This window comes from Phodopus roborovskii, unplaced genomic scaffold, assembly GCF_943737965.1.
Source record: "Phodopus roborovskii unplaced genomic scaffold, PHOROB, whole genome shotgun sequence".
Lineage (NCBI taxonomy): Eukaryota > Metazoa > Chordata > Mammalia > Rodentia > Cricetidae > Phodopus > Phodopus roborovskii.
The window spans coordinates 14,188,457-14,203,775 of NW_026125059.1; the positions used below are offsets into that span (position 1 = coordinate 14,188,457).

General features: G+C 40.3%; 1 protein-coding gene across 1 annotated transcript; it reads right to left on the reverse strand.

The window, feature by feature from the left end:
- Positions 1 to 8,181: 8,181 nt before the first annotated feature.
- On the reverse strand, positions 8,182 to 9,059 carry LOC127225400 (seminal vesicle secretory protein 5). The gene is made up of 2 exons (XM_051188884.1): positions 8,897 to 9,059; positions 8,182 to 8,462 (listed from the first exon to the last, which is right to left on the reverse strand). Exons 1-2 carry the CDS (start codon positions 8,970 to 8,972, stop codon positions 8,182 to 8,184), a joined length of 357 nt encoding a protein of 118 aa, XP_051044841.1. The 5' UTR covers positions 8,973 to 9,059.
- Between the last annotated feature and the right edge of the window lie 6,260 nt (positions 9,060 to 15,319).

Consider the following 15,319-nt stretch of genomic DNA (forward strand, 5'->3'; position numbering starts at 1 on the left):
GTTGGTGAAGATTTTTTCCCATTCTGTGGGCTACCATTTTGTCTTGTTGACTATGTCCTTTGTCTTATAGAAGCATCTCAGTTTCGGGAGGTTGTATTTATTAATTGTTGATCTCAGTGTCTGTGGTCCTGGTATTATGTTTAGGAAGTATTCTCCTTTACCAGTTTGTTCAAAGCTACTTCCCACTTTCTCTCTAAGAAGTTCAGTGCGGCTGGATTTATGTTGAGGTCTTTGATCCATCTGGACTTTAGTTTTGCACATGGTGGTAGATATGAATCTATCGGCAGTCTTCTACATGTTATCATCCAGTTATGCCAGCACCATTTGTTGAAGATGCTTTCTTTTTTCCATTGTACAATTTTAGCTTCTTTGTCAAAAATCGGGTGTTCATAGGTGTATGGTTTAATATCAGGGTCTTCAATTAGATTATATTAGTCTACCTGACTGTTTATGTGACAACCAAGCTGTTGTCATTACTATAGCTCTATAGTAGAGCTTGAAGTAAGGTGATTGTGCTGGGATTTTGAAGGGGATTGCACTGAATCTGTAGATTGCTTTTGGTAAGACTGCCATTTCTACTTTGTTGGTCCTACATATCCAAGAGCATGGGAGATCTTTCCATTTTCTGATATCTTCTTTAATTTCTTTCTTTAAAGATTCAAAATTCTTGTCATACAGGTGTTTCACTTGTTTGGTTAGAGTTACGCCAAGATATTTTATGTTGTTTGTGGCTATTGTGAAGAGTCATGTTTCTCTGATTTCTTTCTCAGCCCCTTTATCATCCTTATATAGGAGGACTACTGATTTTTTTTTTTTTTTTTTTTGCTTTAATGTTGTATTCTGCTACTTTGCTGAAGGTGGTTATTGGCTGTAGGAGTTCCATGGTGGAATATTTGGGTCACTTCTGTAAACTATCATATCACCTGGGAATAGTGACTTCTTCCTTCCCAATTTGTATCCCCTTGATCTCCTTTTGTGTCTTATTGCTCTAGATAGAACTTCAAGTACAATATTGAAGAGACATTGAGAGAGTGGACAACCTTTGTCTTGTTCCTGATTTCAGTGGGATTGCTTTGAGTTTCTCTCCATTTAGTTTGATGGTGGTTGTCAGCTTGCTAAAAAATTGCTTTTATTATGTTAAGATAAATTCTTTGTATCCCTGATCTCTCCAAGACCTTTGTCATGAGGGTTTTTTATTTTATTTTATTGAAGGCTTTTCAGCACGTAATGAGATGATCATCTGTTTGTTTTCATTCAGTTTGTTTATATTGTGGATTACATAGATGGATTTTCACATGTTGAACCATCTCTGGAATAAAGCCTACTTGGTCATGGTAGATGATTTTTCTGATGTGTTCTTGGATTTCATTTGCCAGTATTTTATTGTTCATGAGGGAGATTGGTCTGTAGTTCTCTTTCTCAGTTGTGTCTTTGTGTGGTTTGTGTACCAAGTTAACTGTAGCCTTGTAAAAAAGAGTTTGGTAGTGAGCCTTCTGCTTCTATTGTGTGGAACAATTTGAGGAGTATTGGTATTAGCTCTTCTTTGAATTTCTGGTAGAATTCTGCACTGAAACCATCTGGCCCTGGGCTTTTTTGGGGTTGGAGGCTTTTGATGACTGCTTCTATTTCATTAGGGGTTATAGGTCTATTTAAGTTGCTTACCTGTTCTCAATTTAATTTTGGTAAGTGATATCTATCCAGAAAATTGTTCATTTCATTTAAATTTTCCAATTTTGTGGAATACAGGTTTTCAAAGTAAGACCTGATGATTCTCTGGATTTCCTCAGTGTCCGTTGTTATGTCCCCTTTGCATTTTTCATTTTGTTTATTTGCATGTTTTTCTCTGTCTTTTGGTTAGTTTGGATAAAGGTTTGCCTCTCTTGTTGATTTTTCTCAAAGAATAAACTCTTTGTTTCATAGAGTTTTTATATTGTTTTCTTTGTTTCTACTTTATTGATTTAAGCCTTCAATTTCATTATTTCCTGGAGTCTATTCCTCCTGGATGACTTTGTTTCTTTTTGTTCTGGAGCTTTCATGTGTGCTGTTAATTCTCTAGTGTGACTATTTCCCAGTTTCTTTATGTGGGCACTTAGTGCTATGAAATTTTCTCTTAGCACTGCTTTCAAAGTATCCCATAAGTTTGGGCATGTTGTGCCTTCATTTTCATTGAATTCTAGGAAGCTTTCTTTATTTCTTCCTTAACCAAGGAGTGATGCAATTGAGCATTATTCAATTTCCATGAATTTGTAGGCTTTCTGCAATTTGTGTTGTTGAATTCTAACTTTAAACCATGGTGATCCAATAAGATATAGGGGGTTGTTCTAAATTTTTTGTATCTGTTGAGGTTTTCATTATTGTCAAGTATGTGGTTGATTTTAGAGAAGGTTCCATGAGGTGCTGAGAAGATATATTCTTTTGTATTTAGATGGAATGTTCTATAAATGTCTGTTGAACCTAATTGGGTCTGTTAGTTCCCTTATTTCTTTGTTAAACTTCTGTCTGGTAATCCTGTATAGTGGTGAGAGTGGGGTGTTAAAGTTTCCCACTATGAGTGTGTGAGGTTTTATGTGAGATTTGAGTTTTAGTAATGTTTCTTTTGTGAATGTAGATGACTTTGTATTTGGGGCATATATGTTCAGAATTGAGACTTTTTACTGATGGAGTTTTTCTGTGATGAATATGAAATGCCCTTCGTCTTTTTTGATTAATTTTAAAGTCTAATTTGTTAGATATTAGGATTGCTACACAGGCTTCTTTTCCTTCTCCTCCTCCTCCTTCTTCTTCTTTAGCTCCATTTGATTGGAAAATCTTTTCCCAACCCTTTACTCTGAGGTAATGTCTGTTTTTGATATTGAGATGTGTTTTTTGTATGCAGTAGAAAGATGGATTTTTGTCTTTGTATCCATATTGTTAGCCTGTGTCTTTTTATAGGCAAGTTAAGGCTATTGATTTTGAGGGATATTAATGACCATTAATTATTGGTTCTTGTTTGTTTTGGATTTGTTGTTGGCGGTGGTATTGTGTGTGGATTTCCCCCCAGTTTTTTGGGGGCAGTTGGTAAAGTGGGATTATCTATTGCCTATGTTTTTGTGAGTGTAGTTAACTTTCCTGAGTTGGAGTTTTCCTTCCAGAACTTTCTGTAGGGCTGGATTTGTGGCTATGTATTGTGAAAATCTGTTTTTTTTTTTTTTTTTTTTTTTGTCAATGAATATCTTGTTTTCCCAATATATAGTGATTGAAAGCTTTGCTGGATATAGTAGTCTGGGCTGGCATCCATGGTCTGTTAGTGTTTGTAAAACATCTATCCAGGACTTTCTGGCTTTCAGAGTTTCCACTGAGAAGTCAGGTATAATTCTGATAGGTTTGCCTTTATGTTATGTGGCCTTTTTCTTTTGTTGCTCTTAACATACTTTCTTTATCCTGTATGTGTGGTGTTTTGATTATTATGTGGCAAAAGAACTTTTTTGTGGTCAAGTTTATTTCGTGTTCTGTAAGCTTTTTGTACTTTCATAGGGATCTTTCTTTAGGTTGGGAAAGTTTTCTTCTATGAAAGTTTTCTGCACCTTTGAGCTGGATTCCTTCCCCTTCTTCTATACCTATTATACTTAAGTTTGGTCTTTTCACAGTGTCCCATATTTCCTGGATATTTTGTGCTAGGGAGTTGTTGGACTTAATGATTTTCTTTGGTCGATGAATCTATTTCCTCTAGTGTATCTTCAACACTTGAAAGTCTCTCTTCCATCTCTTGTATTCTGTTGGTTATGCTTGCATCTGTAATTCCTGATCACTTAGCCAAATTTTCTATTTCCAATAGTCCCTCAGTCTGTGTTTTATTTATTGTCTCTATTTCAGCTTCCAAGTCTTGAACTGTTTGAATTGTTTCCTTCCCTTGTTTGCTTGTTTTTTCTTGGCTTTCTTTGCTTTCTTTAAGAGATTTGTTTAGTTCTTGCATTTTTTTGTTTTGTCTTTTCCTCCATTTCTTGCATTTTTTTGTTTGTTTTTCTTCCATTTCTTTAAGGGATTTTCTCATTTCCTCTTTGAGCGCCTCTATCATCTGCATAAAGTTTTTAAGGTCATTCTCTTCTGCTTCATCAGTGTTAGTATGTTCAGGTATTCTTGATGTAGAATCCCTAGTGTCATATTAGTCTTTCTGTTGTTGAATGTATTCTTATAATGTGATCTTCCTATCCTTTCTTCCCGTGTGTACATGTAGGGTCTTTCCCTCTGCTGGTGGATATGGATTCAAGGCTCTGATGGCAATTGATTCTATTTGGTTGGTCTGTCCCCAGGTCTCCCTCCTGGAGAGTGCAGGCAGGTCAAAGACTCCAATGGTGGCAGACACTGGATGTTTTGGTCTGCCCCCATGTCTCTAAGGGATTTGGTGGGTGGGAAGAGGCTACATACAGTCCCTGGGTCAGTGGACTCCAAGGAAGGGTGGGAGGTGGGCAGGAAAAGGCCTGGTACTCACCTCTCCCAGTGGGTGCAGGTGGGCCCAAGACCTATTCCTTCTGTTCCTATCCATCCCATTTTTAAATTGGGTCATTTATCTTCTTGATTCTTTATATTTTGAGATATTTGCATACTCTGGATATTACTCCTCTGGCATATGAATAGCTGGTGAAGATTCACTCCCATTTTGTGTAATTCTACTTCATTTGATCGTTTCCTTAGCTATATAGAAGTTTTTTTTTTTTTTTAGTTTTATGAGTTTCCAGTTTTTGATTGCTGGCCTCAATTCCTCCTCCTTTCCCAGGTGATCATGTCACCAGAGAATCACTGTCATCTTTCTAGTGTTTGTAACATAGCATTTTTATTGGTGTGGATATTGGGTATCAATCCCATAATGGGCAAGAGAATGCTCATAGACTGCTTTTAAACTTTGATTAAATCTTATCCTATTATTGGACTTGGCCTTTACTTGGTCAGTGAATGTATTATTCATTCATATCAGAAGTTTCCTTGATCTTATTTTTGCAATATTGTGAGCTCTGATTGGAGTGGCTACAGGAGAGGGGAATTGCCGTTCTCAGTTGGGTGTCTTTTGTATTTTCACTGTTAGGTAATTTGTACTTTTGTTGTCTCTATTTTTATGCCACAAGGAGTGTGGGAGTTTGCATATAGGTTCCTCTGCAGTACAGGCATTTAAAATCATCTGGGAGGAGAGGAGATGACTGTATGTTCCCTAATTATTCACCTCCATTACCCCTGATCTTAAGTTACACAAGTCTCTAAAAGAATGTGGAAAAATTCTTCAGTGCTTCAAGAGACGTGAAAGCAGATAAACACTGAAAGTCGTGTAAAATATCATGTAAAGGAACAGATATGTCACATTGTCTGCCTTCTGCATATTGCTTTCCTAGTCCTGAGTGTAGTCCATTCAGCCTTCCCTTCTCTTCTCTGGGAGAAGTTCCTTGATCCAGGGTCCCATCATTGCCTGGCACAATTGTCCTCAGGTCACTCCAGCCTTGATGGATATCGCTCAGCTGTGCTTCATAAAAGTGTGCTCAAGGGTAACTTTCAACTCTTTAACCTCCTACATCTGCCTTCCAAGTGCTGGGATTTTAAGCAAATGTCACCATGCCGGGCCCAATTCTTTTGTTAAAGGTAAGATATATTAGTCATGACATAGTCAATCTGGGTCAAAAATCTTTTGTATGTGTACTGTGTTATCAGAAAGTTAATATATTATGAGAATATTAATAAGTAAATGATATAAGAGATATGTTCATTTCAATGGGGAAAATTATAATGAAATAGTGGAATGCATTCCAAGAATATCCAGAATTGAGGAGGGACAATTATTTTCTGAGTTTAAATTTTCGATAAATTTTCTTACTTTATCATGCCTGTATTCACTAGACACAGAGCTATAGCAACCAACTCACCTGAGCCTATAGTAAAGGATGACCTGATGTTTGTTATTAAAGAGATGGCCATAGCTTCTAGAATCAAAGTGGTCATTGCCCCTGGATTCTGAACATATTCCTGCCAGCCATTTTGACAAGGACAAGGTTTTCATATTTTCTAACCTTCTGGGTCATGACTCCTCTGGCATTAAGTATTTCCTGTAGTAGTACCTTGGTTCCTGTTCTATGGCTGTGAGGAGACATCATGACTGTGGCAACTTTTAAAAAAGAAAGCCTTTAACTGGGGGCCTGTTTATAGTTTCAGAGGTTTAGTCCATGATCATCACAGTGGGAAGCAGACAGGCATGGTGTTGGGGCAGTAGGTGAAAGCTGTATATTCTAAGAGAGAGAGAGAGAGAGACAGAGACAGAGACAGAGAGAGAGTCTGGCACAGGCTTTGAACCTGTAAACCCATCCCCAGCTACAATACCTCCTCCAACAAGGCCATGCTTCCTCCAACAAGGCCACACATCCTCCAAAAAATGCCATATCTCCTCCAACAAGGTCACACCTTCTAGTCTACCTGAACCAGTTTATCAACTGGGAACACCACAGCTATGTGACTCTGTTGGCTCAGATCCTTGCTTGTAGAAAAACAGAAGCATACAGCCTTATTTCTTGTAGTGCCTGTGATGTGTTTCCTTTTCATTTTTATTTCTGCTCTTGGCTGATTTAGGCCCCTGTAGTCTTCACTAAATACTCCAGGAAAGGTAAATGAGCATCAAGATTTGTGCTTGAAGACACTCTCTCTAGCTGTCATAGCTGGTCCTCTGGTGTGTCCATCCACAGATGGCATTGTTTTACATATGCCTGTATAAGTGGTAGACACTTCATGTATCACACTTAGGGGCACTGAATCTTTCCTACTTTTAAAATTATTTATTTATTTTTATATTATGTGCATTGGTGTTTTGCTTGCATGTATGTCTATGTGAGGATGTCGGATCCTTTGGAACTGGAGTCAGAGACAGTTGAAGCTGGCATGGGAAAAGAACCCAGGTCCTCTGGGAAAGCAACCAGCGATCCCAAGTGTTGAGTCATCTCCAATTACTGGGGACATTGAATCTTAAAAAGAAGCCATTTAATGGGCAAGATACTTGAACCACGTCCAAGGATATGCTGTTGTAAACTGGTGAATGTGGGGGCACCTGATGAAGGATTTTTCAGTGGCATATTGGAACATGATTTTTCTGACATGGCCTAGGTTGCCAGTTTGCAGCCCCATTAAGAAGATGGCCAGGCAGGGGTTAGGGTTAGTGTTACTTGAAGTGATTGGCAGTCATAGTGCCTTCCACTGAATAATGCATCTCTATCCAGAGCTTAGGAAATGGGTCTTTGCATATAATATGATTCACCATATTGACACTGAAGGTCACTTCCTTTAATTGTTAGTCTCAGGAATCCAGCCAGACCCTATGCCCCAACAGCAAGAGATTTCAGGAGATACTGATGCAGAATGATACCTTTTTTTTTATTGAAAAGATTGAATTTGAGTATTGTCAGGTTTAGGAATATTAAGAGAGAGCAGGTGTGAGAAGGAAGTGATTGATAACCATGGGCTGTTTCTGGGACTCCATGGGAGACTGAATTTTGAAGACAACACAGACCTCTCTCGGCTGAGTGACACCTAGGAAAAGAGAGGACGACATGTGAAGTAGGACAGGGGAGGGCACAGGGGACATTGGTGTAGGTCTCAGGTCTCTGTGGTGGCCTTTACTGCAGGTTACTGCTATATTTCATCTCTTGTGTGTCACAAGCAGAGGCATTTGTAGCTCTTTTTTGGGGGCAGGGGGAAGAGGAAGCTAACTTGAAGCTATGGCCTCTGAAAGAGAAAATTGCTCCTCACAGGGCTGGGTGGACACAAGAAGATTGCATCTACTGCACAATTTTGTACCAGGATAAGCATGAAATTAAGTTTTACAAGCACAACACAAGAAGTGATAAGATTCTGTTATAAGCTCATACATATGCTTGCGCAAGTGGTACATACCCAGTTTTACCATTTGCTGGATCGGGCAGGAGAAAACCACTGATGCCACACACACACTAAGGCTAGGAATTCAGGACACAGCTCAGTACCTTCGTCTGTTCTGCCGGATGCTTTCCTTACTTTCCCAAATGTCATACTCCACAGCATCCCAGGTATGCACAGTGGGGACCAGCCAATTCCATAATGGTCACACATAGCTTCCAAACCCTGAAGCAGGCATCTCCCTCACCTGGTGACATCCTTACCTTCATATTGGTCCAGGCCTTCAGTTAGCCAGTGAACACATTATTTCCCAGTGATCTGGGTTTTCATTCTAGTTTTAAAGGAGCTCATGCCTTCTTCTTCAGATGCTCTTGTCTTGAAATTAAGATTGCCATCGTCGTTACCCTGTTTCTGCTTCCTTTCCTCGAAGACTTCCTCAGTGATGGTAGTCCTGGGACTTTTTGATTTAAAGGCGCTCCATGAGCTCTCACTGTGGCTGAATTCATCATGGCTAGAACTCGATCCCCCACTGCTCCCCAGGGTCTTTAGTTCAAGGTTTTCACTTGTGTCTTGTGAAAACTTATCTGTGAAGAGAAAAGTATGCCTGATTCTCTGTCCATCTTTCTGCACATTCCGGATTAGCTGGGCATCAGGACACTGTCAAGAGCCCATGCTTCGGCTCTGGTTATGGACCTGCGTTCAGATGTCCCTTGTGGCTGTCTACAAAGCCAGTGACCTTTTAGTCCACTTAGAAATTGGAATGATCTACTTGTCAAAGGGCCCCTTCAACTCCCCTCACAACTGACAATGAAGATGTTTACATTACCCGAAGTCCCACATTCCCCTGCAGCCCTCCTTACTGACATTTTGCCTGCCCTGTCACTGATAATTCACATAACACTTATGGGTAAGATTCAAAAAAGACTCAGTTTCCATCAGGGACAGAAGCCCTGGGAACATAGCCTTTTGTACACATTTTCCTCAAATACCTTTTGCACAGAACAAACTTGCCACTCACCATGGAATCTCCCCGAAGCTGGTTCTGTCACCAGAACCAGGAGCAATGTAAGGAGGAAGAAGCTGGTAGGATTCATCTTTCCAGGAAGGGCCTTGGCTGAGAGCTGAGCTGAGCTTCTCCTTTATATATTTCCTGACTGGCTTTGCCTGCAGGTATGAAAGGCAGTGACCTTTCTTATCTGTGAATGTCAGCTTCATTGTCTCTGCTCAGTAGGGGTCTTGGTACTGCTCCCTTGAATTCTGCAAGGACACAACCTCAGAGCATGCCCAGAAAACCTCCCTTGTACTTAGAGGACACTGCATAGGGATTTCTGTACTCGCAGAAGAACCTATTTCAGTTCACAGTGGGGAAGAGACTTGAGGCTGCAAGAATCTTCAGGACTCAATCATGCCTTCATTCTCCAGTAAGACTAACCCCTCCTAAGACCCCACCACTGAAATCAATCTTCTTCCAGTGTTTTTATTTGAAAATGAATGAGCACAGAGGTAGATGGACATGGGGGAAATGGCGCTATAAAGGATCCAGAGAAAGTTAGTTTGAATAGTCCACAGACAATCTCATTGACAGAGCCCTTACCTAGCAAAAGTGAGGCCCTTAGTTAAGTCCCGAACACTGCAGAACGAACTCATAAAAAAATGAATGGATAACACAAGACACATCAACATTGAAAGCTGCCATGAAGTTTATAATCATAATTATTGGCATGTTGCTCTTCAACACTTTATATCAGGTCAATCCCCAAACTGTTGCTTTGTTGTATATTCAGTGTGTGTGTGTGTGCGCTAAGCAGGGTAAGGAAAGGATTTATTTCATTTTATACCTTACAATCTGTAACCAATGATATGAGGACAGGAACTCTAGTAGGAGCCTGGAGGCAGAAACTGAAGCAGAGGCCAAAGAGGAAAAGTTCATTTTGGCTTGCTCTCAGGCTTGCTCAGCCTTCTGTTTTGCTTTTTTAGTTAGTTTTTTTTTTTGTACATAACATTATACTTATTTCAATATTCTTAGAGGTAAGCAAGATGTAGGTGGCAATTTCTAGCAATGGCATAAAAAAGTAAAATTTTTCCTGTTTCTCTTGGAATTTAGGTCTCTACAAACTACTTTTCTATATCCATTTTTGCCTCTCTTATAAATTATTTTTTGATATGTGATAGTCACCTCATTTTTCACTTCCCTTTCCTTCCTCAAGCCCTCTCATATGCTCTTCTTGCTCTCTTTCAAATACATGGCCTGCTTATTCATTAATTGTTGTTAAATACATTTATCTTCCTAAATCCACCTGATACAACCTGCTCAGCCTGTGTAATGGTACACACACACACATTTACATACATATATACATATGTATGGGTTAGGGCTGACCATTCGGTATTGGATAACCGACTAGTGTACTCTCCCCTGTGGAAAACTTCCTCCTGCTCTCGGCATTCCTTAGTTGCCTGTAGTTCTTTGTCTAGGGTTGGGGCCTCAATTCCTCCACCCACTTTGGAGTGCCTTATTGTTGTCCTTGTACAATACATGTCTAGGGAATCACATTGATGAGATTGCATGGGTGTAGCTTCAGACATTTCTAGGAGGTACAATCTCACAGCAAACTCTATATATTTGTGTCTTATTATCTTTCTACCTGTCTTTCACAATGATCCCTGGAACTTAGGTGCAAGAGTTGTGCTGTTGTAGATGCCAAGTGGGATTGAACTCCACTACTGTGCATTCTGAGTGGTTATGGTTTCCCAAAATTTTTCCTGTCTGATGCAAAGAGATATTGTTTCCATGAATTGGGGTAAGAGCTGTACTTATCTGTGTGTAGAAGGACAAATATTTAGGATGTAGTTGGGATTGTGCTGATTTAGTAAATTTGTGGTTGTAGATTCTTTTCTTAAATATATGACTTCACTAGCCATGAGTAGTTGGTTAGGGCGTGATTCCCTCTAGTTGAGTGGATTTTAAGTCCAATTAGTGTTTTTGGTGACCACCAAGTTGTGGGTGTCACTATTGCAGCCTTAGGGTTATCTTGCCTAATGGTCATTGTTGTGGTTGATATGTATCATAGTCCTGGGTAGGACTATTTGTTGCCTCATTCCTTTAGAAGCTTGCATGGCACTTTGATACCATGAAAACTAAACCCCAGGAAGGAGGCTTTCAGGTCAGTTCCAGTCCTCTGAGCCCTGTGTCTGAAATGCACGGTGTCTTCAGCAATAGGGACTTACCTCTCACCTCGCTAAAGAAAACCAAGGACAATAGCAATAGTCTGTAATGTTTGGGAGTCTCTTGGACAACCCCTACCAGCAACTCAAAAGAGAGCTTCTTATTCCCAGTGGTGGAGTTTTTGTTAGGTGGTCTATGGCTTTTGTGTGTGAAAATTACTATATGTGTATATACTGACCTGTTTGTATGTTTAGATAGATCATTAATACTATGATTCCTTACAAGTTTTTCAGGCATCCCTATTTTACCTTCTTCCCTCCTTCTATATCAATCTCATTTCTCCTCCCTAATTAGAGTCCGTTCTTGGAGTCTCCATTACCCTCCTCAGAGTACATCATCACAGGTGCTCATCACAACTCACACCTCCACCCTCACAATGGTCCCTTCTACTTCCCTGGTTTCTGCAGAGTACATCATTAAAGGGGAGGATTTCCCACTCACAGTGATCTCTTAGGAAGGTTCTCTACTACCATAAACTCAGTAAAATATGATAAGTTGGAATCAGAGTATTTCCCACCTGTGTGGAAGTCTGCATTTCCAGTCATGAGACCACCCTAAAGCTTTCAGCCTCTCATCTCTTCCCATTGAGTTCTGGAGTCTGTGCTGTGGGTACAGCAGGTAAGAAAGGAAGAGCATCCCTGTAGTGAGCCTGGGTGTGGTCCTAGAGGAGTCAGGGTTGTTCTGAAGGGAAGATAGGTCGAGCTTAGTTTTAGGAAAAGAAAATGAGTGACAGTGATGTGTCACTAACTGGGCTTATGTGGCCTTGCTACGCTGGTTCTCACTTTGTTCCTGGGTAGTGATTCCTCCCCCCAGAAGAGCTCTTACATCACCATGGAGTGACACTGATATGACATGGCTTCCTGTAGCCTTCACTCCTCCTCCTGCTTTCCTTTTGGGAGGCCTCCAGGAAATGCTTCATGCTGAGACTGTTTATGAAAGCAAGGACCTGATAGCTTGGGTTGTATTTTTAGATTAAAGAACTAATCTGTTATTTAATCTACTGTGCAAAAGGTTCAGATAAAACCCAGGGAACAAATCTGAAAAAAAAATGGTTCAGAAATCACAGAACACAGTATTATGCCGATATTGATAAAGAACTTATTAAAACACACACTCATCACAATGAAAGCAAGAATCAGCAACCCAGGGTGTGGAAACAAACAAGCATAATTTCACCAGACATGTTGATTCCAGTTAGTTGAATAAGTAAAACTTTCTGGATGATTGTTTTGAAAGCAAGTAATGAATGGCACACAGTTTGACCCTCAGCACTGAGCATACTGATCCAGTATATTGTGTAATCAAAGCCAGTATGGGTAACGAAAGTGACACTCTGTTACATGGAGATGTGTTAATTCCACCAGACAAGCATAAAACCACTACCACAATTTGTGCCAAAGTTGAAGCAAGTTTTAAATAAAGACTGGCCAGGCTGATGGACTCTGGCCAGGTCCATTCCAGGGTTCCCAGAAAATAGTGACCAGTCATATTGTGCAGAGACTTACAAAGGCAAACCCATAAGGCTCCATGTTTCCCACCAAGTCCATTCAGAGGGAAACATATGGGCTGCTATCCTACTGAAGGAAAGTCAGGTCAGGAATTTATGCCAGAAACTTAGAGGCAGAAACTGAAAGCAGAGGTCGTAGAAAAATACTGTTTACTGGCTTGCTCTCCGTAGCTTTCCTAGTGTGCTTTCTTAAAGCATCAACAAGCCCAAGAGTTTCACTGTCCACAGAGAGCTGGTCCCTCTCACATCAATCACATCAATTAGCAATCACGAAAATTGCCAGATCTTTTCCCATTGGCCAGTCTGGTGGAGGTATTTCCTCAATTGAGGTTTACTTTGCCCAAATGGCTCTGCCTTGTGTCATACTGACAAATAAACAACAGCAACAACAACAAAAACAGACAGCACCCAACAGTTTCATTTCAAATGTTTTCCTTCTATCTGCTGTAAGAACCCTTTTTAATATCACATAGAAATATTAAACAACATTTTGAATGTTCCTTAAGGATGTGAAGGTAGAATATCTTGGAAGATGTGAGTCCCACCTTAATAAATGCAGGAATGATAGCTGGAGTGTTCACTGTCTTAGTCCATGCTCTATTGCTATAAAGGGACACCATGACCATGGCAACTCTTATAAAGGAAAATAAATCACCACATTCTACTCCTTGTCCCCTATAAGCTTAGTAGAACTTCAAAAGTCCCCATAGTCTATCACAGTGTCAATGCTATTTCAAAGTCCAAAGTTCAAAAGTCTTCCAAGACTCAAGTCAATCTATTAGCTGTGACCCTCCTCAAAAATTAAAACAAAAAAGCAAATTACAAACATCAAACATATAATGACACAGGATATGCATTACCATTCCAAAAGGGAGCATAACAAAGAAATACTGGACCAAAACAAGACTGAAAAACAGCTGGGCCAACTCCAAACTCTGCATCTTCATGTCTGATGTCAAAAGCTTTTCAGATCTCCAATTCCTTTCAGCTCTTTTTCTCTCTTAGGTTGTTTCCAAACCTGGTTAGCATCTCTCCTTGGCAGGTACCCACTGTCCTGGCATTGCCAATATTTTTGAGTCTCTAATAAAATTTAGGCTTCACTTTCATAACTTCATATGATGGTCTTTCTGGGCCTCCATGCAGGGACACCCCTGACACATGCCTGGCCTCAGCAGCTTTCCTTAACCACAGAGGGACAGTTCATAACTTTTTTTTTTTTTTTTTTTTTTTTTTTTGGTATCCTTGACTTGAAAGGCCCTCAGAGCGACACCCCAAATCACTCACGAGAAGCGGTCTTGATGCAAACAGCATGAGGTCTTTTTTATTCCAAGTGCACTGGGGTCCACAGCCATACACCACGCAGGGGTAGAGGACTGAGGACCCCAGTACAGGATTGAGACAGCTTTTATAGGGTTACAACAAAGCCCGCGCATCGTAAACCAATCACCTCATAGCATCAAGAGCCTGTGCGGTGTGGACCAATCAATTTAAACCATTTTATAGTTTTAGACCAATCATTTTAAATCATCCAAGCCCGTGCATTATAGACCAATCAGTTTTCTATAGCCTTGGAGGTCTACATTTGTGCAGGCTCCTAGGTGGGGTGACAAATGGCAGTTAGGATAGGTCACTGGGGCAGGGGTTTCACAAGTAGTTTACGAAGTCAGATAAGTGGCAAGGAGTGTGACCTTGCCTATTTACTGGCAGAGGACAGGGTCTGGAATTTGAGGGTTTTAGGGCTTTTTAGATAGTATTTCTAAACTTTTAGCTTCCTGGGGTCATTGGAGAGTTAGACTGTATTTTCCATCCTTTTAGACTCTAAAGCTAGAACCACATAATTGAAGCTGCCAAGTTCTTCTGCTTGCTGAGACTGGAACATGGCTCTGCTGTACAAATACATTTTTTTTTTTAACCAACTTTCTGTTTTCAATGGTTTTCCTCACTGCCTAAGCTTGACTGCCCTGAAGCTCACTCTATAGACCAGGCTGGCCTCAAATTTATAGATTTGCCTTCCTCTACCTCCTAAGTGCAAGGATTAAACGCGTGTACCACCCTAAGATTTTCTTTAATTCCTTTCCACAAGTTGGAAGCTTAGCTGGGTGAGGTCTAGCCCTGAGGTCACCACTCCCTTTATCTACTTAGCATCAGTCTTTTTGTTAATCTGTTTATCTTCTTGAGCATAGGACCTTTAGCTCCATTATACTTTTGGATGTCCCTCTTTCCCCTCAACTGTATGCTTTGCATTTTTCCTTGCTCACTTGCTTCTTTTTATTATAATCTGCATACGACTGGCTACTAGTAGCCATAGGACACAGTCAATACTAGGTTGTTTTGAAACCTTCTGTGCCAATGCCATTAATCCCAAACTCTTCAATTTAGCTTCAGGCAGATTTTTCAGTAAGTGCGAAAAGCAACCACATTCTTTGCCAAAATATCACAAGGATGGTCTCTAGGCCACATACCAATATTCTTCCCCTCTGAAACTTCTTGAGCTGGGCCCCCAAAGTTCCAATCAGCCTTCTGCACTCCTACTATGATGGCCCATTAAGACCCTCTTAAAGTGTCCAGTCACTATTTTAGTCCAAAGTTCTAAAGTGTCCCATATTCCTCCACACAAAATCATGGTCAGGCCTATCACAGCAATACCCGATACCAACTTCTGTTTTAATCAGTGTTCTATCACTGTGAAGGGACACTATGACCATGGC